The 24,659-nt window shown below is 38.4% G+C and overlaps 1 protein-coding gene across 3 annotated transcripts in view; it reads right to left on the reverse strand.

Annotated features, from left to right (window-relative positions):
- Positions 1–24,659, reverse strand: part of LOC122801033 (TCDD inducible poly(ADP-ribose) polymerase) — a 156,929-nt gene that overhangs the window by 18,630 nt on the left and 113,640 nt on the right. For all 3 annotated transcript variants that reach the window (XM_044070493.1, XM_044070494.1, XM_044070495.1), the window contains exon 5: positions 17,690–17,965. In XM_044070493.1, the coding sequence (XP_043926428.1) occupies positions 17,690–17,965 (276 nt within the window). The remainder of the gene's footprint in view (positions 1–17,689; positions 17,966–24,659) is intronic.

Raw genomic sequence — 24,659 nt, forward strand, 5'->3', positions numbered from 1 at the left:
ACAACAAGTACGACATTATGGTACACCAGCCAGGAAGAAGGTAGCACCATTACGAGCACACCTGCACATGACACTATAGGGGATATATGGTAGGACAACAAGTATATGTCATATACAAAACCAAAGTAAGTCAAGATGACAGATTCAGATGTATTAGCCTAGCTAAACAGCCACAACGAGAACAAGAAGAATGCAGATTGAAATATACAGACTCAGAAATGGCACATAAAAAAGATGATGAGGCCGAACAAATTTAATACATTAGGCTAAGGGCACCAGCAAGAAACTGTAACTTTATGGATACTAACAGAGAAATCAAGGCAAAAATATTAGGAAACAAAGCACTTGTTAAACCAGAAATACAACTGGACACGCTACTACATTTTCTTGGGGACCCTGACATTTCAGAAACACAGGTAAAGAAGGCTAGGAAATGTAGATGCATATAAATCAGTAAACCGGAACCAAAGAGAGAAAGAGACAATTGAAAAAAAAAGAGAATTTACAAAGGGAGACAGAAAGCATGTACAAATGTCACAGAAAAGACACAGTTACTCATATTGTGACAGAGGGTATCCTCATACAGGTCAGTCACTAGCTTTATGAAAAATGTGTACAAAATAAAAGAAAAGGAAGACATTTATAAACCATACAGAAACAGAGTATACACGAGATACAACAATACAAATATATACTACAGACAATGTAGCAGAAAAAGTTGTGTCTTTTGGCTTTTCCCAGTTAGGGGGTCGCCACAGCGGAACTCTGGTCCGCTAATGATTGGCAGTAGATTTTTACGTGCCGAGTTGACAGCTCTGACGCACAACCTTCAACGAACGTGCATGTCTCCACACAGAAGACGCTTTAGCTGTGAATCGAACAGGACGACGTCTTACTGTGAGGCGACAACATGCGCAATAAATATCACACAGAGGAATATCAATGCCGTACAGAAAAAGATGCAGACAAAAAGGTCAACTTACTTAAAGAAAAGAAGTACAAGTGACAATACAAAAAAGTGTCAAAAACAAGCATATTAAACAAAGAAGTAAAGATTATGCCAGATGCAGATCATCATTTAATCTATTAATACATGAAATATTTAATCTATTAATAAATGAAATATGCAACACACTACGGCTAAAGCCAGACCCGCAGAAAGCCAAGAGACAAACATATACAATTTTAAGAAACAGCATTCACTGCAAGTCAAAAAGGAAAAGCAATGAAAGCAATTCTTTATGCTCTAGAAGACAGTAATCTAACCTGCTGAGTTAAAATGCAACAAAAGGCTGCTAAGCACAGACATTTTCCCAAAAAGGACAGGCAAAGGAAAAGACAAAGATAGTAGAAAGGAGTGTGAACTCTGAACTAGGATGTGACATGCAGAATAGAAAGACTATGACTGAATCTGAAACACAAACTATTAACTTTGTATGTTCAATACACAGTTAAATCACACTTGTCAAACACTCCAAAATGTTCAACAGAGCCTTGGACTGATTTGACTACTGACATTTATGGAACAGCAAATAACAAAGTCAGCCAGTTAGCTCTGAATGATGGCTGTTCAAGTCTCCCAGAGAGGAGTCATAGAGAGAGAGAGACAGAGACAGAGACAGACAGACTATCTTTCACACCCTTAGATGCTATAGTTGCACCCACTTTGTAAAAACAGAGATGGGAAGTAATAAAAATGCTTTGCCTTTTAACAGACATCGGTGTAAAGAATTGTGTCAGTGCTAAAGAATTACACACAGGAACATAACTGCATTTGCAACAGGCCAAAGGACTACTGGAAACTTGATTCAGAATGTTCACAAGATAACAATGCCTGCAAAGTCAAGAATAAACAGTATATTCAGAGTACATGGAACATGCTCTCCTGAACATCAGAACTACATAAGCCAGCCTACTCTTTAAAGCAGAACCTCAGAAACAAGATAATGTGTACAATCAGAACACATGAGGCTAGAAGAGGAACAAACAGAAAATGTTAAAAATGAGGAAATATAAAACAATGCCAGAAATAAGCAAGTAAACAATGATATACAGGACATACTGTGCAATATTCTTACTGAATATACCACAAGAACTTCCTGTACAAACACAGCTCATGTTTATGAATTTGCTCTGTTGTCTTGCATACAGTAATCTGTGTGTTCCAAACGCCCTGACATGTGAGATGCATCATTCATTTGCTTCCCTGGCTATGTCACATGATGATGAAGGTGTTGCCATCCTTGGAGATGAAGACATTTTCCAGGTTTTAGGACCTGCTTTTCACTTTGGTTACACCTTGAGTAGAGTGTGCATTTCCTGGGTTTTCTGGACTCCTCCAAAGACATACTGCTGACGCAAATGATTAACTTAAAACTGTCACTAATTTTGTGTGTGTTGTCATGCAGTGGGTTAGTCTAGCGAGCATCATATTCCTCATTCACTGTTTCAACAATTCACTTCAGTTTACTGACTGACTGATCTGATCAGTTACAGGCAATAAATGGATAGGTAAATGTCTACAAATTAGGTCAGCTGACATGTTAGACTACAGATCTGCCTTTCTCCCATATTCTTATTATTTTTAAAGTATACCTTACAATGTTAATTTTACACTTCTATAATGTTTTTTTTTTTTAAGTAAAACAAATTCCTTGTATGTATATGTATATATATATATATATATATATATATATATATATATATATATATATATATATATATATATATATATATATGTATATATATATATATATATATATATATATATATATATATATATATATATATATATATGTATAGTTCAAACTCTTCTTCAGTTTGACACATATTCTTTTGAACTACAAACCAAAGTAAACTATTTTGTTTGAACAATGATATTTTTGAAAAGTGATCATAAATAAAGGGAAATTGACAATTCTCTCTCCATGGACATCTTGTGGCAGTATTTTTTTTTGGGGGGGGGGGGATAATAAAAGAAAGTGCCCGTGAGAAATTTTATTAAGAGTTATGTAGACAGTAAGCAGTTGATATGACTTGCTGAAAAGGTAAATTTATATTGTTATAATGTGTAGACTACACAACAATCACCTGCAATGCACTTTATGATGGCGTGCAGGGTGCGCAGTGGTCATATAAGGACTTTGTTTTCTGACATCATAATCACTATGTGCATGAGGTGTGTCAGCAGTTTCAGTAAGTCCACATGTTTCAGCTTGTTTTATTTGCAGAACAAAACTACAAGTGTTGAGTTTCTGAAACGGATGTGTAATCAGACAATAGTCCATTTTTTATTAGTTCCAAGCGACTGAACTATATAATACAAATGGGTGGACAGAAACTACAAAGCTGCAGTGCTGCACCTTAAAATATGGCTTCTTACCTTTTTTTAACAAAGGTCATAGATTTTCACAGCTTATTCAGCTTATGCAGACACTGAAATCAAGTGTAACAGATGGCATCTGTGAGTACTAAATAACAAGACAGTGCTATTTGACTAGGAAACTATTCTCATATTTTTTTTTGATGCTTGATATTTTCAAGTACAGTATTCAGTATTTCACACTGATTTGGGAATAGTTTCAAAACTGAAGGCAGACATCAGTACATACTCCTTTTTATATTGCCTGCCTCATAAGGCCTCAATAGGTAAAGAAAGAGAACTGTAATATACTTACATCGGGCAAAAAAAATTACTGGTTACGAAACACTCCTTTTCTCTGACAATTCAGTGTTTATTAACTACGGGACTTTGGTAATCAGACAGGTACTCAAGTAGAACAGTTACAGCCAACAGAAAATACAACACAGTATACAAGTCCAAAGAACTATTATTTTCAATGTAGAGGATTTAATCACAATTGTACTTATGGCAATGTTAAGTGATGGATAGGAACTAACAGATTTGCTGATCTTAGCTGGGGGATGTTACATTCCTACATCAGTGTCTGCCTCCATTCACGACCTCCCCCTCCATCCTACTTGGGCATTACTTCTTCTGGTAACACATGGCATGACCCTCAGGGCAGGTGTTTCCTCATTTAGCTACTGGAGACCTGCAACCACAAGAATGCCTTAAATACGGACCTGGATATGGACAGAGGACAAGGCGGTTTCTTGCATTTATAAGAAACCAATTAATGCAGCATGTTATGGCCGTGTGATGTAGGATCACAGGTAAATACTGTACCTCTGTTTTGGTAATGGCTGTCAAGGATTAGATCAGCTATCAAGAAACACTCATGAAAGAGAAATACAGTATTCAGTACGCAGACGGAAACAAGGAAGAAAAAATAATCGGTAACGAAATATAAGTCAAGGAGACAAAACACAACAGTAACGGTTTAGCTAAGAATATTCAAACATACAGACTGGAACAGCACACTGCAGATTGAGGACAAAAAAAGAAGTACATGTCAACAAATAATTTGTAACAACAAGCTGGCCAATTACCTTAGCAATAACCTGCCTGGGTGTCCTGCAGAGTCCTACAGCAGCAGAGAGAGAAAATGAGACTTTGAGTACCTCTGTTTTGCTTTTTATTGCTTGTTTTTGTTAGCGGCATTATCTTGACCGCTTTTTTATTAACTTTGCTACTTATCTGAACTGCTTTTGAAATCTAATACTGTTTGCACTTTAAATTATCATTTTTTAAGTGTTTTTCATCTGGATAACTGTAAAGGGCTACACACTCTAGTGCGATAGCCTGCTTTCTGTGTTAGAAGTGTTTTTAATGCTATATTTGCTTTAACTTAAAAAAAAAATCCTATCCCTCTACTCGTTTTCCACCTTTCTAGAACTAGTAAAGTCCTGTTTTCAGATTTTGCTGAATTCTGAGCTGTTTGTAAGTTCCTGTGTTGCCCAGACCTTTCTAAGATAGAGGGAAGCTTCTCTGTTCATCAGTGAGAGTGGTGAGCTTTGGAACAGCCTATCTGTCGCTGGAGGAGTGGTTTCAGCTCAGAAACTGTAGTTTTAATGGCCATTTTGGACTATTTCTATACCTTTCATCTTTCTGTTTAAAACCTGTGTTTGTGCAGTTCCCGTCGCCATAAAGTCTGGTCTTCAATTTTTCCCTTATAACTAGCCAGTTTCTTGGTTTTAGCACTTGAATCTGCTTATTCGAGCTCAGCAGTTGCTCAGAACGTGTTGTAAGCACTAAATAGCTACAAATTACTACAACACTCAACCTTCCTCATTACCTAGAGGAAAACAGTTTTTGTACTTACTTTCCTCACTCGTCTAGAGGAAAATCGTTTTTTATTCAGGCATGTTCAAGGGTCAACTCCCAGTGTTTTCTTCTGTTTACCTGTTGAATCTGGCATCTTAGGGCAATGTCAGAAATGAGTCCAGAAGAATCCAAATAAGACAAAAGTTGAGTAAAAAACCTTTATAAAACACCAACAAAGCTTTCAGGTTTAACAACCCTTTTTCAATGCATAACATCAGGTACAATAAAACACGCCCATTTATACAAACTATCTAGCATGTGACCTACAGCCATAATCACATGATAGCAAAGCATTAATCTTATATAAACATCTAAAATTCTAAGATCTATATATACACACATTAAAAACATCAAAAAACATCAAAAATAGTCGGATATCTAACTATAATTTTATTTATTTAATTTAACCTAGTATGTTGTATCTTAGTTGGAACATAAAGCAATGTATGAATTAAAAAATAATCCGAATATAATAATAAAGAAGGCAGATAAGGGAGGTGCCATAGTAATTATGGACAAACCTATGTATGTACAGTCTGTCATGTTACTGCTTAGAGATGAAACAGCATTTAAAGAAATATCTTTACTAGAAGTTAAGAAATGCATTAGCTATGTAAATATGTGCATTTATGATCTTCAACTAACAAACGACATCACACTAGATCTTTTTCACTTTTTTACTGTTTCATGTCCCATTATACCTCAACTGTATGGAGTCCTAAAATACATAAATCTAGGGATACCCCCCCTATGAGACCAATTGTCTCCGGAAGGGGCTGGGTGACTGAACCAATCTCTTTTTATTTGCAAAAACAGCTGCAGCCTCTATTAACTAAGTGCAATACTGTACTAAAAGATACTTCTGATTTTTTGTGTAAACTGAGACAATGCTACCTGAAGCTAAAGGAATCAAGGATAAATACTGATAATATATACATGGTAGTTATGGACATTAACTCACTATTTACAGTCATTCCCAATGACTATGGTATAGACTCCATTAGAAGCTTTTTAGTACATCATTCAAGCTTCACAATAAGGCACACTGAGGTCATCTGCCTATTATTAGACCTAGTGTTAAAAAATAATATATTTCTGTTTGATAATAATTATTATCTACAATGCACAGGGGTAGCAATGGGAACACCTGTTGCGAATACATCATAAATATTGTACTTAATCAATGGGAGAGAATATATGTGAATGACGGTGAAAAGTATGTAAATGATAACCTCATTTTCTATCAGAGGTTTGTAGATGACTGCTTCTTACTTTGGAAGGGATCTATGCCTGATCTTATGGAGTATATATCATTTTTGAATACCACAACCGAATTTTTGCGATTTAAGGTTGAAGTTTCTAATAAGTCTGTAAACTTTTTAGATGTTACGGTTGTAAAAAATAATAATGTTATAGAAACAAAGGTTTTCAAGAAGGAGGTAGCATCAAATAGATATTTATATGGAACTAATATGCATGCCCCCCATGTATTTAAGGGTATAGTTAAAGCCCAAATGGCTAGAGTCAGTAGACTAAATACTAATGATGAAATATTTTTGGAGCAGATCGATGAAATCAATGATGATTTCATAAGAAGTGGTTACTCTGAAAACCTACTTATGAGTGTGAAAAAGCATATTCTATCACATAGGGATACACTATTTAAACCTACATTCCATACAGCTACTAATCAGGGGGATGCAACTAAGGTTTCTTCAGATATTGATGCGACCCTAAGATTCACGATGTCATTTAATCCAATGACATATGTTATTAGAGAAATAATAACTAAATATTGGAAAGTGTTATTAGCACAGGAGGAAATTAAGTCAATAATAGGAGATAGACCCCGATTTAGCTATCGTAATATGAAAACATTAAAATACATTTTGGGATATAAAGATTTTAATAGCACGAAAGCTATAGGGGGTACAATATTGACACCTGGAACCCATGCTTGCCATAATTGTAGCTGTTGTGGGGATATATTTAAATATGTAAGTGATAGACCATGTTACATAAATGCTGAAAGTTTTATACATCCCACATCTAAGAGAATTTATAAATTCTATGCTCATGGTACATGCACCAGTAACAACATAGTATATTTGGCAACCTGTGAGATATGTTCATCTTTCTATGTAGGAAAAACTACTAGGAGACTTAAAGATAGAATTATAGAGCACAAATCAAGTATTAGACTATGTAATGAAAATAATGCTCTATACAAACATATCAAGATGCATGGAATCAATCATAGATTTAAATTTAGGATTATTGAGCAAGTAGCAATAACTAATAGAGGTGGGGATCTGTCCAATACACTGGACTTAAAGGAGTATGATTGGATAGTGAGACTAGCGGCTGATATAGAGCCCGGGTTAAATGCAAGTGTTTCTATAAAACCCATTCTAACTAAGATACAACATACTAGGTTAAATTAAATAAATAAAATTATAGTTAGATATCTGACTATTTTTGATGTTTTTTGATGTTTTTAATGTGTGTATATATAGATCTTAGAATTTTAGATGTTTATATAAGATTAATGCTTTGCTATCATGTGATTATGGCTGTAGGTCACATGCTAGATAGTTTGTATAAATGGGCGTGTTTTATTGTACCTGATGTTATGCATTGAAAAAGGGTTGTTAAACCTGAAAGCTTTGTTGGTGTTTTATAAAGGTTTTTTACTCAACTTTTGTCTTATTTGGATCTTAGGGCAATGTAGCAACTGCCTCATGTACACAGACAACCCTCTCCTCCTACACCCAACACTACAACCTGTGAGAGGTGCACTTCTCTAGCCAAACTGGAGGCAAAGCTCTCTCCATCCAAGACTGAACTCGTCAGTCAAGAGGAGAAGGTTAACATTTGCACCACACCACACTCATCACATAGTCTCACTAAACCTACCTCACCAAAACCCACACAAAGAAACACAAAAACATTCGCAGAGGCTCTTAATAATAATCTGCCCAAGCAACAGAGACCTCCAAAGCAGAAACGCAGGCAACCTCCACCCCTCAACACAACCCAAAAGACCCACATAATCAGTGTGCCACTCAACCGCAGCCCATAAGGCAAAACAACGTATCAAACACATTAGTCATAGGTAACTCTATAGTCAGGCACACTGATGTTCCACTCACCAGACTAAACAAGGATAAGGCTACTGTTAGCTGCCTGTAGGGTTCCAGGATCCACCACATAACCCATGCATTCAGGTCACTCCACAACAAATACAAATATGACTCTGTCATTGTCTATGTTGGTTTGAATGGCCTGGGACATAACAACCTGGACTACATGAAAAGGAACATGGAAGTGCTCTCCAATCTTGTAATTAAGGCAGGTATGACCCTAGCCCTGAGTAGCATCCTACCATTGCCCAGTATGATACCGCAGTACAAGGACAAAATAATTGACTTCAACAATTGGCTAAGCTCCTGGCGTCATTCTAAGGGGATCCAGTATATGGCTGCCTGGGACGACATGGTCGACAGTCCATGATGCTTTGCCAGAGATGGCCTGCACCTGTCGCCCCTGGGATTCCGTATACTGGCTAAGGCTCTTGCCGCCTCTATAGTTCCTTTTTTAGGCAAAGTTCAAATGACAAACCCACCACCATAACAGGTACACGCAAGCAAAAATTGAGAGTAATGCTATTCAATGCTAGAAGTCTAAACCTCAAAATGCACTCACTCGAGGCACTCCTTAAAATGGAAAACATCGATATATGTGCAGTGACTGAAACCTGGCTCAAGGCTCCAGAGAGTACCCCTGCATTACCAGGCTATAACTCACACCATACCTTTCGGCCATCTAACCTGGACCAGAACACCAAAGGCAGAGGTGTGTCCATATTCATTAAGGATATCCACACCTCCAGGCTAATTGCCCAACATAATGCATCCGAAATTATCCAAGTGCAACTAACTCTTGGCAAAACTGCAATCCAAACTGTAACTTGCTACAGATCCCCCACCATGCCCCAGGATTCCCACTCCTTTTTTCTTGATATACTGGACAATATTAGGGCTCAATCAAACACCCTAAAAATGGGAGATTTCAACTACCCCACCATTAACTGGGAAAATTACTCATGAACTAACTCCTTCGCTCAACACTTTCTAGAATTCATGAATTCCAATGCCCTGGATCAACTTATCCACACCCCCACTGGGTGGTGCAATATCCTAGACCTAGTCAATACCAACAAGAGTGACCAGTGTTCCACACCTGAAGTCAACTCCTCATTGGTCAGATACGGCCATAATCTAATCACCATAGACATCCACATCCCGCCCCACCCCCCCATTAAGGAAACCACTGTAAAAAATTTCTCCAAAGCCAACTTCATGCTTCTTAAGACTGAAGTGGCAAACTTCACGACACCCGTACAGATGGACAATACAGTTATGACTGCTAAATCCTACACAAATGCACTCTATACGCATTTACATGAGTGCATGGATCGTGCTATCCCCAACAGAACCAAGACAATATCCTCCTAAAAAAGGAAGCCAATCTGGTGGTTCCCTGCTATAAACAAACTCTACAACAGAAGGAAGAAACTGTTGCAAAAGAGAGTAAAATCCCATGAGTGGAGGTGCTCCCTGGTCAGCCTCAGTAAGAAGCTGAGATCTCTCATAAAATCCTCCAAAGCCAGCTACGAAAACAAGACTGCCACTGATTCCAAGGACAACCACAAAGCATTCTATAGCTATGTCAAGAATCGCAAAGGCAACACCCAGATCAGCTCTGAGTTACAGCACAATGGCACGAAAATCACAGAACCAACTGATATCACCAACATCCTGGCTGATAGGTTCAGTGCTAACTTTACCCCCCCCCCTCACCCCCTAAAGGGCCTATATCTATACCAGAAGAATACAGAGTTCTGCAACCAAAACTGCGCAGGTAAAAACTGCACTCTCTAAAGTCAAGAACACAGCATCCATGGAACCGGACAACATCCCAGGCTGTGTTCCACACGAACTTCAGAACGAACTGGCCCACCACCTAAGCACCATGTTCAATCATAACTGCACGTCAGGCTTTGTACCCACTGAATGGTGCACAGCAAAAGTTATAGCACTCCACAAAGGGGGAGCCACCATGGACCCCGGGAACTATCGCCCTATTAGCCTGACAAGCCTGGTCTGCAAGGCCATGGAACGTATCATCATGGAACTCATAAACAAAGACACCCAATCTGGGTTTGTGAAAGGCAGATCATGCTTCCTGAACCTGATCGACTTCTTTGAAACAGTCACCATAGCCGTAGACGAGGGTAAGGCAGTTCACACACCCTATCTTGACCACGCCAAGGCTTTCGATACCATCCCCCATTCTAGAATTATACATAAACTCACTAAACTGGGTATAAATCCATACGTCACAAGATGGGTCGCCAACTGGCTCACTGAAAGAACCCACACTGTAAAAGTTGCAGACTCCAAATCTGACTTCAAACCAGTAACAAGTGGAGTACTACAGGGTTCAGTCCTGGGTCGTCTCCTGTTTGGTATCTACTTCTCTGAAGTACGGGCTAACACAGAGGGCCTCTGGCTGATGAAGTAAGCAGATGATTGCAAATTAGGCGCCAGTCCCAAATGAAGTGGACATCCTACAGAAGCGCCTCACCGAGAGAGATGCCTGGTTTCGGAGCCATGGCCTCAAGCTCAACGCCAAATAGTGCGTGGTCATCCCTTTTGAAAAAACTCTGTACCCATGAACTACCACATAGGCGGCAGTCCACTTAATGCTGAAGGTGTTATAAGAGACCTTGGGACTCAGGTGGCCAGTAGTCTCTCCTTTGATAATCACATCGCCACAGTAGTCAGGAAATCCTTCTATGTGGCACACCTCATCACGAAAGGGTTCTCATCCAGGAAAAAGGAGGTCACTGTTCCCCTCTACTCGGCTCTCATTAGACCCATTATTGAGTATAACGCTCCTTTTGGAATGTACCTCAAAAGACATCTGCAACAGCTGGAAAGGCCACGGAAGTACCTCACAAATATGATTATGGGACTCAAACAGATGCCCTACGCTGACCATCTCAAAAAACTCCAGCTTTACTCCGTAGCATATCGCCTACTCTGAGGTGATCTCTGCCTAACATACAAAGCTATGTCAAACCCTGAGCTGTTGGACATGCTAAACCTAAAGAAATCCCAATCCCTCCAAGACACACTCTCTAAACCTTGTCATCATAATAATAAACAGAACATGCTGGAGAGACAGATTCCTGTCCCAGAAACTTCCCATACTCTGGAACAAGCTACCTATCTATGTCAAGCAAAGTTCCTCATTAGCACTCTTCAAGAAAAATCTTGATGAGTGGATGGGAAATAGGAAATTCACCCCCGGGATCACTTATGTGGCTCTGCTTGACAGGGCTACAGGAAAATAACTTTCTTGGGTGGCAAAAGCCAGGGAACCTTGTTGGCTAGGCTTACATAGGCCCTTGGGCCAATAGCCTAGTATCTACCTATGAACTTAAAAATAAATGTGTTGCAACGTAAAACACATTTCTAATGGAATCTTTGAAGTTTCGTACATTAGTACTAGGCTAACTGCTCTTATCAGTTATTTTAAGCCTAGCCAATTTCCCCAGCTGAGAATCAAACACTGCATCTTGTGTCTGTAAGGTACACATCTTAACCAGTACTGCAACCTCCCCATCCTTGAAGGCAATGTAGCAGGAGCACTGGTAAAACAGTCTTATAAAACATCACAGTTTTCACTGGGAGTCTGTATGCAGCCCACCCTCAAATACTGAGCAAACCCACAGCAGGTCATCTAAGGGCAAGTTCCTGTCTCTGTAAGGGGTGAGATCCTGTATGCATACACTATTATAATAATATGATAAAATGCAAGTTCTAAATGGTTGAGTTCCTGTGCTAGTGAAGGGCAAGTTTTAATTTCATATGAGGTGAATTTCTGTGTTTGCAAGAAGTGAAGCAGCCGTGATCATACAGGATACATACGTTCCTCTGTCTCTAAGTGGTGAGTTCCTGGGTTCAGAAGGAATGAGTTACTGTATTCTTACATGCTGAGTTCTATGTTCACAAGAAGTGGTCTTGGTGTTCATATGGCTGAGTTCCTAACTTTGTACAACGTACGCTTGTGTGTTCAAAAGAAGGAAGCTACGTGCTAGCATGAGAAAAGTTACTACGTTTGTAAACATAACTTTTTTTTATACTCACATGGAGTGAGCTAATGAGGTGAATTCTCATGTTAGTATGTGGTGTGTTCCTGAGTTTATATGGGGTTAATTTAATCTGTAAACAGCTGACTTCCTATGTCCATAAGAATGAGTACACAGTAATAAACTGTGTGCTTCTATTTCTTAAAGTTATATGTAAGAGACATGTTCTTGTGTCCATAAGAAATAAGGAATAACTGTAGTCACAAGACATGAGCTCGTGTTCATAAGAGTTATGCTTCTGTGCTCCAATGGGATGAGTTCCTGAGCTCATGAGTGAGTTACTGTACTCACAAGGGATGATATTCTATATTCTTAAGAGGCAATTTTTAGTATCAAAAAGGGAGAGAGTCTGTACTCATATGTGGTGAGTTTCTGAGTTCACACAGAGTGAGCTTCAGTGTTTGTAAGGGACTAATATTATGAGTTAGACCTGAGTTCATTTATGGGTAAGCCGCATGTGTTTGCAAAAGGTAAACTCCCATGTTCATAAAGGGCTTGTTCCCTTGTTCACAGTCAGTCATTTTACGTTACTTTGTTCAAATGAGTTAAATTCTGTTGTTCATAAGAAGGGGTTTCCTTAGTTCATACAGGGTCAGTTCCTGTAATCATAAGTAAATCCTGTTTGTCCAAGTGCTGAGTCCATGTGTACATGTAGGGTGAGCTCCTCTAAGGAGTACGCTCTTCTGATCATACAGGTAAGGATTCACCTGGTTTAAGAAAAATTCTGAAGTATCAAAAAATCAATAGATTTTTCTGCTTAGTCTCATGATACAACAACTATATTCAAATTATTATATCCAGAAATGTCTAGCTAGGTTCAAGTTGATGGCACAGGATACAGTTTACATTTCTTATTTACTATGTCACCAGCAAGTTTCTTATCATCTCTATGATCGCTATGTACTCCATTTATAGTCATTTGTTACCTCTCTCTCTTTATATATATACACACACACACACACACACACACACACACACACACACACACACACACACACACACGCGCGTACATCTCTTTGTCCATCTTTCCTGATCCTAAACTAACCACCTACAGCAAGAAAAGTTATTTGCAGTGTACTCCTGATAAGTATTTACCCCTCCATGCAGAAATTTATTTTGGAAAATGCTCCTTTCTGTCTTTTAAACACAATCTTATTTTGTTATGGTCTTCACATAAAGGCATTTCCTCCAGCTTATTGTAACTTTTACAGTACCCAGGGAAGAAAGATATCTGCACTAGATAATTGGTTTATCAACTCACAATCATATACGTCACAAATTCAGTATTGCAAAAAGAACATCTCATTTCAGTTGTGCAGGTGTTACAATAATATTATACAGCCTTTGGGCAGTGAAAGAAGAATCCCTTGAAATGGAAACTCAGTCCAACTCCAACTCCAGTAAGACTGCCACCCACGAAAAGAAAGGACATGGACATTTTCAGTACTACTTCATACCTTCGTAAATGGGAAAGTAAAGCAAAGGGGTTTTATATTACTTATTACTTCTACTTTTGTACTGTGGCAGCCCAGTGGACCCAGAGTGCTACAGTTTGTCATACATGTCTTCCTAGCATTACACTAGACAGTTGTATGTTATCAGTGGTGAATTTTAAGCTGCTTAGATCTGCAATACCAAGATACAAAATCCTCACCACAGCTGATTTCCACAGAACAGCCTTTAACACAGATTACCTAACCCTCCAAAGAGCTGATTGCTTTTCTTTGACTTAAGAGGGTTATAGTCAATGAATACATCACGTGTGCAATGCTCTTTAAGAAAAACAATGCTAACAAAACTAATCAAAGCATATGAAACCTCTCTTACAAGCAGTGTAAGCTAAAGAATCTCTCACTTGTCCTCCACTAATAAAAATGGTTAAACATTAACTACAGAAGTTATACTTCCCTGAAGGCCAGCTCACTGCAAATCCATTCCCCAAGTTCAACTAACCTGCTGTTGAACTCATCAATCTGTTTTCCACAGGAAATCATTGTTGGTGTGGTTTCTACACGTGTTCCAACAGTGATTCCTTCATTTTGTGAGACTCTTCCCTTTTTCATGTTTTGGTGACCATGGAGTTGGTATATACAATTATGGGGTGTGGGCATGTTCCAACAGTGATTCCTTCATTTTGTGAAACTCTTCCCTTTTTCATGTTTTGGTGACCATGGAGTTGGAATATATAATTATGGGGTGTGGGCATGTTACAACAGGAGTAATTCCTTCTTGTTTTGGTGACCATGGAGTTGGTATATACAATTATGGGGTGTGGGCATGTTCCAACAGTGATTCCTTCATTTTGTGAGACTTCTCCCTTTTTCATGTTTTGGTAACCATAGAGTTGATATATATAAACATGGGGAGTGTGGGGAGGTACTTGCTATCAACATGAAGGATACAAGGGGGACTTGTCCCTGAAAAAAAAAAAAAAAAAACAAACAAAAAAACACCAACTTTTTAAGTTTCTTTGGCAGGCTGAATCCCAAGCATATGAAACTGCTAAACCGATCAGTTGGTGCAGCAATGGAATGTGTAATTATGCAAATATCAAAGAAGTAAGCAAAGTATACCTAAATGTATTTTCTATACTGTAGCAAAGTATCCAACTGGAAAAATGATACCGAGACAAAAACAGAGACTGGAACTGATGTACTTTTTAGTTTACAGCAAGGATCTTTGTAATGACTACTGCCTTTACAATATATCAGCTCACCATGTCTAACATGGTGACCAATTAAACAAAATGGTCAAAAGTTCTACCCTTGGTAATACCACAAGTCACTGATACATTAATGTGGACTTTACTGATAATTTCCAGAGATCATTTTCTGACACTTTACAAGGGAAATTAAGAACATCTGAAAAATGCTCTCCAGTTTATCAGGCATGTTTCGATAAACATCTTGTGGTGTGTCGAGGTATGCTTAGGTTTGGCATGTGAAAGAATTACAAAGGGAGGAAGGAGTAAGTTCATTTATTTATTTGACATTTGTTTACCAGGAAAGTCTGACTGGATTAACATCCTACTCTTAGGAAAGTTTGACTGAGATAACATCCTATTTTCAGCATAGACCCAGGGAGAAAAGCTCCACAGACAAAATATGGTTACAGTTAAAGTTATTACAATACTGGATACAAAACAACAGCATATTACATAAGTCAAACAGTCAACTTCACTTCATATAGTGTGAACCTACAATTACATAGTTTCAATATTTGGACATTTCTAACACGTTGAAAAAGAACACTGTCAATAGCTAAAGAATTCACAAGTTGCAGTTCATACAGATGACAATAATTATACTGAGTATACTCTTTGGAACAGAGATGACTAGATAATATAGTCTAAGCACATTTATATTTGCCCTTTATCTGGGAAATGGACTAAGTTTAGATAAAAGGAATCAAAAGTATTCAGAGTGGAAATAGGGTGGGACAAGTTCAGCCTGGGGTAGTACAGGAGCAGAACAAAGTCTTATTTAAGTAATCTTTTCGTAGTAGTTTGAAGTTGGAGAGGAAAGAGGTACATCTAATTTGCAGAGGGACAGAATTCCATTTCTTAGTGACAGAGTATGAGCAGTGACTTTGGGCACAGGATTTGCGTGGTTTATATATGTTGAGAATATGTTGTTCTTAGACTGAAGTAGTCTACTATGGTAGTAGAACTGGAGAATATGAGTAAAACCAGGGCAGTCCTTGGCTTTGTAAATGATGCTGTGTGTGGAGAGAAACTGGATGTAATCTAAGTGATGAGGCAGTTCAAACCAATTCCAAGGTATTGAGAGCAATACAGTGGTGGCTGTAGTATTGTTTGTTGGTGGCAAATTTTGCAACCGTATTATAGTATGCCTCCAGCTTATTTTAAACTGTGGCCTGAAGGTTATTTGGGACAGGTGCACCATATAAGAGACATGAGAACAAGCAGGTAGTGGCAAGAGTGGTTTTGGTGGTTGTAGGAATTTTTTTACATGCATGTCAAAATTAATGTCATCAGCTATAGTCACTCCAAGAAGTTTTATATGGGAGACTACCACAGTTTCAATTTGTTAGTGAAAAGATTTGGCAATTTGCTTTTTCAGGCGTATGTGAGTTAGGGAAAACAGTAGTAACTTTGTTTTTTTAGGGATGAGTAGTAGCGGATCATTATGGAGCTACCTTTCAACTGAGGAAATTGAGGAAAAAGCTTCTTGTGTAATATGGAGAAGTAAAGGCAGGTTATTAGATAGACATATAAGTGTGGGATCATCAGCATATTGTATAAGACAAGCTGGAACTACCAAGGTATAGAGGTCACTGATAAAGATATTAAAGAGGAGGGGCACAAAAATACAGCCTTGCGGTAAACCAGAGGAGACTTGCAAGTAGGGAGAGAGTATTTTCCATTTTACTGGCTGGATCCTGTCAGTTAAATAGCTACTGAACCACAGTAATGAAGAAGGGGATAGTCCTAGCTGAGAAAGTTTGTACATAAGGTTACGGTGAGAAACTGTATTAAAGGTTTGGCTGGCATTGGTACAAAAATAGCCACTATCAAACAACTGCCTAAAATGTCTAGCAACACTCCTGAAAGACAGTAATTCCTAAAAGCCACCATACAAACCTTACATGGATAATCTTGTACATGTCTGCACTATACAATTTTGTTTTATGAACACAAGTCCACAGTTAGTGCATGACAGCTATAAAACATCTTTCTTATTCCAAAGAAGCACAACTACTGAAAAACAAACTCTAAAATGCAGCATTTTCAGATGTCACACCAAAATCAAGTATAATGTGCCGCACATTTAAAAGAGAGAAGATCAGCATGCCGGCCCATTGGTTAAAATTTCTACCACACAGCTTTAGGTTCCTGGGTTCCTGACATCCACTCTTTGTGTGCAGTTTGCATATTCTCCTCATCTGCATGTAATTTTTCACGTACCCTGGTTTCTGCCCACTTTGCAAAAACATGCTGGTAGACTGATTACTCTAAACCACCCATATGTATTAAATTTGCCTTTGCTACTGTGGCTAAAGCAGAAATAATTAACAGGGAATTATGTATAACAAAAGACAAGATTCTTCCACCATTGCCCATTTCAGTCACACAATTATTGCCATGGAAACTGGCAAACTACAGGAAATGGTTATGTATATGTCACACATCTTATGTAATATGTGTACAACATGAAATGGAAAAATAAACATAAGAATTCCGAGACCATTTTTATCACGAATTCAAGGTACCCGACACTCACCTTTTGTATTTCTCCCAAAGAAATTGATTTTGGACCCTAAGAATATTCAAAATCCTGAATTTGGTCTCTGGAATTGTTTTGTGAAACAAACTGTAGACAGTCCGGTAACTTTTGTCTTCCTTTGCTACAGACACTTGTAAAAAGTCCTGGAATGAATCCATAGGCAGCCAGGTTTCAGGGTAAATGCTAGGTGAGGTAGAGACAACAGGAGATAAGACTGGCATGAAGGCTGGTCCACTGGGATGAAAAGCAGCTGTGGAAATTCCTCCAAGAGTTCTAGTGAAAACCAAGGAAAAAACACAAGTTGCATTAACTGCAATACTCACTTGCAGGCTCTTACTGTTACTTGTTTGAGCTTCTATTTTTAATGTTTTTAGTTCCAGAGACTTAAAGTGAAAAACTCTCAAAAGATAATGCGCTGTTACTTCTCTAGGAACTTGCCATAGTAGCAATGACATGCATAATATAGTTACTAGGCTACAATTTGTTTTCTTTTGAGTTCCTATGCCAATACTCAGGTTGGGAATTGTTACTATCAAGGCAAAGCATGTTTGATGCACATTACTTACTATACTAACTGAAAATGTTCTACCATAACAGCTGAAGCACCATGCGTGTCAATGACACATGAAAAATGGAGTCAGATGAACACATGCCATTCATTTCAAAACAATTTTACTTCTAACAGAAAGGCCACAACTCTACCAAACGTAGCAGCCTCTTTTGATTACTCACTCTATCATTAAGATTAATTTTATTTATTGTTTGTGTTCCTTGACCTGTTGTTGTATATGCATTCTAGATGTAGCTACAGTTCCTATCAGTGTCACCACACAGTTGCGCAGAATGCAAAGGTCTTTGCCAGAATGCAGTTACAAGTTGGGAAAATGAGTTTGGGAAAGAAAGGCAAAATGGTGCGGTCGTTAGCACTATTGTCTCACAAAGCTTGGTCTTCCAGTTTGGTTCTCAGCTTGAGATTTTTCTATGCAGGGTCTGCATGTCCTTCCCTGTGTCTCCATGTATTTTCCTAGGTGCTTCAGTTTCCCACACATCCCAAAGACACATAGTACGGGAGACTGCCATTACCCCATACCTGTTATATGACCGAGAGTGTACGTATGTGCGTGTGTGTGTGTGTGTGTCTTGCAGTGGGCTAACAACTCAGTCATGATATAGTTATGTTGCCTTGTACACAGTGTCAGCAGAGACAGTGTCCTCCAAGATCCTGGACTGGATTACACAACTAATCTGAAAATGAATAAATGGATAACTGAAGGAATAAGGAACGTATCTTAATTTACTGGATGACTGAGCACTTTCTACTCAAGCTGCCAAAGCTAGTCATGTCTGGTATGGCTTCTGTAGCATAAGCTAGTAAAGTCTGTCCTACATGTAATTTAAAAAAAAGTCTCAACATTATCTGATCACATCTGCTCTCAAGAAACTATTTTGGGACCATATTTCAGCTGTAAAAAGTTTAAAAGCTGTGAAACTGTCTAGCCCAGACATAGACAGAAAACAGGTGTCACTCAGCCTTCTTCCTTCACAGAAGCTTTCTCTCACTACACACAATTATTCGTGATTCAGTACATATGTTCAGACTGGATCCAGGATGATCCCTCATTCCTACCTCAACAGCTGTTCCTACAGTTCTGAAAAATTACCTCTCCTCTTCTGCAACTGAGCAACAAGGCAGAAGGATGTTTGCAAAGAAGTCCTTACTATAATTAACCTGAACCCATACAACCCTCACTTGACCTTAAAATTTGGTACTGGCTTTCTACCTTGCACTCCTATTTCTTGTCATATCTTCTTAACTTTCTACATGTGCCCAAGTTGTTCCACAATAATCACAATACCATTACTGCCTGCAAGCATGATGACAGGTTATGAAACAGCTACCAGCCAGTGCCCTGCATCTTTACTAATCTTCATTCCAAGATCTTGCCTACCAAATTAACACCTATTTAGCTAAAACCTACTTGGCTCAATCTCATTACTGCACAACTTCTGTCCTGCTCACTCTCTCTACACATGCTCAATGTAAGTAATAATTCAGGGCACATAAAGTGGACCAGCTATGCAAAAATGATCCAAAGTGTTCAACACAATAGAACAACTTTACCTGTTTTCTATAATTTTCTGGGTTACTCCATCTTAACCGTAGGAAGTACTGGTTCCCACAGGATAGGATCCCAAAGAGTTTTAATTAAGCATCTGTATCCTTTCCCTTCCCTGCCCGTCTATAAGAAATGAAGAGTTAAATTCTAAAGTAATTTGTTGCTTCCTTCACTGTGAAATACCCCGCTCTGTATGTAGAACAGACACTACTTGCTGCAGATGACAGTGACATACTCACATGTTAGATACCATCTTTCATTCTTCTGTCCTCTCTCTGGGTCAGAAAATCAAGCTTCTGGCATTCAGTAAAACAAAAGGTGAACTCCTTACTACTTAATCTGTATTGCCCCCAGGAGCAATCTGCATGTCTTTAAGTAAAAGTAACCACAAGCAGAGAAAAATATGATTAAGCCAACAGAAATGGGCATTAAAGACATTAAATTAAGTCCATCCACTTATCTGCGTACCAAACAAGCTAAATATAAACCTTTTCATCCGGAAATAATGTAGCCCCCATCCACTGCCTGAAAATGTACCTGACCACACAGTGCCATCAACTGGTCATTTTACACCACTCTGATACTCCCTGCTCGTAACCCAGTGTAATGGGCTCCTAAACTGATCATGTAAGAAGCACATGCCGTTTAATAAATGGGAGGTGGAAATGTCAGTGAATCCACCTCCCACAATGCACCACTGAACATGTCATCACTCTTTATTGTATTCTGCCTCCTCCCCTCCATCTCATCCACAGCACAGTTAAGCTAAACTGATGTCAGCTGTCTTACTCCCATACCTGCTCAATGAGCTCCTCTCAGAAATGTCTTCCCTTCCAGACCAGGCTAAGGTACTCTGCCTGCTTTATTGGTAAAACAACAAAACAAAAAAAAAAAAAAAAAAGAAAAAAAAATACACCCCCTCACCCAAGCAACGATACTCTGCTCATAGAGTATCATTTACCTCCACTTTTACAGCTTACGCTCAACACTGGCTCTAGGCGATTTGGTTACATTATCTAACGTTGATATGACACCCCAACCTCATGTAAAAATGAAAAAAGGGGGGGGGGTTAATGACAGTGACTGTTCTGTGGGGTTTTTGTTTTTGCATTTTTATAACTTCATAAGTGGTGCCTCCTGTCATCTGGTGCCTCCGAGTGCCCCCTTTTACAGTTTTAGTGGTTGCTGATGGTGGCAGTCTTTGGGCACTTTGTTCCTTTTGTTTTTTTTTTTTCTTCTGTGGAGTTTCCATCTCAAAAGAACATTTTCTGTAATTCCCTTCAGCCTTCTTAAGCCAACTCCCTTGTCATCCTGCTCAGTTTCATTAGCTAGTTATCTTGAAAAGTTTAGTCAGTGAGCCCCCTCAATCCTCCTACTGCAAGTTCAATATTACTCTCACTTACTTCTCGTAGTCTGTTCATACCTACATCTTTTTCTTCTCTCTTTTTCCCAGATCTCCAAAGTCTTTCTTACTTAAATTATTACATTCTGTTCCTAACATCCTTACCACCCATTTCTTTGCTATGTGTTAACTTCATAGACACTTATCCCACATTCTCTTCTCTGTTCCAACTGGACCTGATCTCGGCTGCTTTACCAGAAGACTTAGCCTCTTCTTTTCTATTGGTGACAACATACTTACTTTTTCTGATTGCCCAACCTCAGAAATGGCAAAACAGGATTCTCTGAACTCACTGTATCAAACCTTTTGGAAATCAGAAGAGCAGGAAACATAACCTATCTTGGGTGATGTAACATTGATGTGGACTACATTTAGCTGAGGAAGCATATTGCAGACAGTTATCTGTGAACAAAGGCTTCACCAAAAATTACTAACTGAAGTCTTGATTTTACTATTATGCAGCAGACCCCATGTTGTTTTCTTTGTGGAACATTTCTAGAAACATTCTAGGACATGCATGTGTGTGTTTTTGCTTCACTGTGCATCATACATAATATCAAGCATTCGTAAATGAGCTAAAACTATTTAAAATCCCAAATAATAAAAATGCAGTAGACACTGATTAAAAACAATGAAAACCGTTATTGTGTAAAACAATGACCTGCACTGTGCATTCCAACTTTAAAACTTTTTTTGACTTAAAGATATTTAAATTATTTAAATGATATAAACATTAGCGACTGCTTTTAGCTACATTTTTGTTTTATAAAAGTCTACGGGCAGTCAATATAATATACAGGACAATAACTCGAGCAACTTCTTTATTTTGAGAGAGCACACTCCCAAATTCATGTTTTTTTCCTTGCAGCACTGTATAATCGGCCTGAATAATTGAACATATACATCAGGCAAATATTACAAGGGGTTAGCTAACCAGCAAGTTCACTCCCTTCCCAGACAGTAAAAAAAAAGTAAACCAGCAGTCAACAGAAAAGCAATCCAACATTTATTAAAGATTCATGAGGAAAAAGCTACCAGCTGTATCAACTATGGACTTTATCCAACAATAACACATTTTTCCAAGTGAAGCCACTGTGAAACATAGTTGTGTCTTAACACTTACCAATAACACTAATCAGTGAGTTTGCAAGAATGCAATCTCCGGGATGTAAGCTTATTAAAATAAGAATGCACTGATGATTATGAATACAGCTTCCACTTCAGTGTTCTATGCAATTTACTTGGCAGTTTCAGCTAAAAGCAGGAAAACATAAACGTGAATGAATTTACTCATGCAGAACATGTTTATGCTGAATGTGGACAGCCAGTGTCTTAGCAATCTGAAATGGCAATTGATTCTCATTTAAATGCCCCCTGTCACTAACAGCTGTTCTTGTTACAGTGTCACATGCCAGAGTAATGAAGACAGCTTATGTGCACTGTAAACATGAATTAACATGCTGACGAATGGTACGAGCATGTGCCATATAGTGACATCTCTCAGCATTACATAACTAATCAATGCACAGTGATAACATAATCACACACTGTGTGCCCAGTGAAAAGATGACATACACAACAACATTAATTTATTAGTGCAATACCATTAAGTGGACCAAAAGCTTTTGCTGTACTTCAAAATTGTTAATTGTAGTAATTTTCTGATAGGAGACTGACCAGGAAGTTGCTGAATGCTGAAACTTAAGAGCATAAAATTCAGCACATGAATTCAGTGACATTTAAGTGCATTCCAGGCGCATACTACTGTAGTACTCTGACAGCATAAATAGAACATAAACCCTCCGTGACCTTTCTTTAATGGCACTAGAAATATGGGCATGTATACAGACTGGTTAATCACCTTCACGTACTTTTTTTTCACCTGTTGTCTTTGCAATAATGCATTCCTTTTTTCAACATGCTGATTGCCACTACTGACTTTTATTTTGTGACTAGTCATTTATTTTTTATGTCACTTTTTTTAAACACTTCACTTTGTGCTGTAACTTCGCAGTAGGTTTTGTCACTTTGGGTGAGAAACAGATTCAGGGATTACAAAAATGAGTTCCATGACCAAGGAAGTGGGAAAGAAAATGAGTAGACGGATATTATTTGTTAAATATATTTGTGCCTGATATTTTACACAACCTTTTGTAAGGAAAGCCAAGGACAGCATTTATAATGTCAGGGTAAAACATGGCCAGGGCAGAGAGAAAACAGCCTTGATTTTTGCCAAGTGCTAGAAGGTCTTCTACACTGCATTGAACACTGTTTGAACAGGCAGATGGGGACCTTGTTTAAATTCACTTAAAAAAGATGGCGCCTCTGGAGAGCAGCAACATCCTAAACCTGCTATAATATTTCAATGTAAATCCAACAACCTCAGGTGGTGACAGAACCCACAGCCCATCTCACCTTCTAACATCAAAGGAGAACATGCTACCAATTACAGGAATGATACCACCTACTTTTTACTTAACAAAACACAAGATCCTTACCGGAAACATGACCAACATGAAAGAAGTGAAGAAAAACAGCTTATTTTTTCTTTTCTTTACAGTTTGAAAAAAAAAAACAGTATAGAAAAGAAAGGCAGCATTCAGACACAGAAGGTGATTAAATAATGCAGAAGGAAAACCACAGAGGTACAAAGTGTACTGTGGACTGAAACTGTAACAGGAAAGAGAGTAAACAACAGCATAAAAACACTTTTGAGAGACATTTAAAGAAAACACAGTTTCAATGAGGACAGAATAATGGGATGTATGGCACAAAACAGGCCACAGAAAGCCAGTTTTACTGGCCAAACACTCATTTGTTCACTTTCTTATTACCACGCTTAATGCAGTTCAGGGTTGAGGAGGGCAAAAGCCTCTCCTGGCATACTTCTCAATGACTAAGTGCAAGACATCTGGACAAAGCTAAAAATTATGGGGGGACAAAGGCCCCAAATCAGGGACAAATTTTAAATATTTCTAACTTTGAAAGTAGCAAGAATAGTAAGATTCACATTAGCATGTATTTTTCTGAAGGATATGAAGTTTGAAACTCAAATGAACACCATTAATTAATGACTTTATTCCTTAATGATTTGACAGAAAACTGCAATTGTTATGAGGAACAGACCAAAAATATGAGGTAAAAATCTGGACAGCTGAGAGGTATGTTCCTGGCAGTCATACTCAGTGGGAAAATGCAGAACAAATAAAACTGTAAATGACATTCTATTGCCCCCACCCACACACAGGCAATTTGGGGTTCACCTATTGCAGGTCAGCTCACCTACTGTATGTCTTTGTGATGCAGACAAACCTGGAGTATCAACAGAAACCCACATGGACACAGGAAAGGCATGCACACTCCACACAAAAGGAACTCTACCAAAAAGCACACTATTGGATGAAGCACTGCAGGGCAGCATTGCTTAATGACCTGCTATTGCAGCGTT

The sequence above is a fragment of the Protopterus annectens genome, chromosome 4.part1 (assembly GCF_019279795.1).
Source record: "Protopterus annectens isolate FY-2018-M chromosome 4.part1, PAN1.0, whole genome shotgun sequence".
In the NCBI taxonomy this organism is placed as follows: domain Eukaryota; kingdom Metazoa; phylum Chordata; order Ceratodontiformes; family Protopteridae; genus Protopterus; species Protopterus annectens.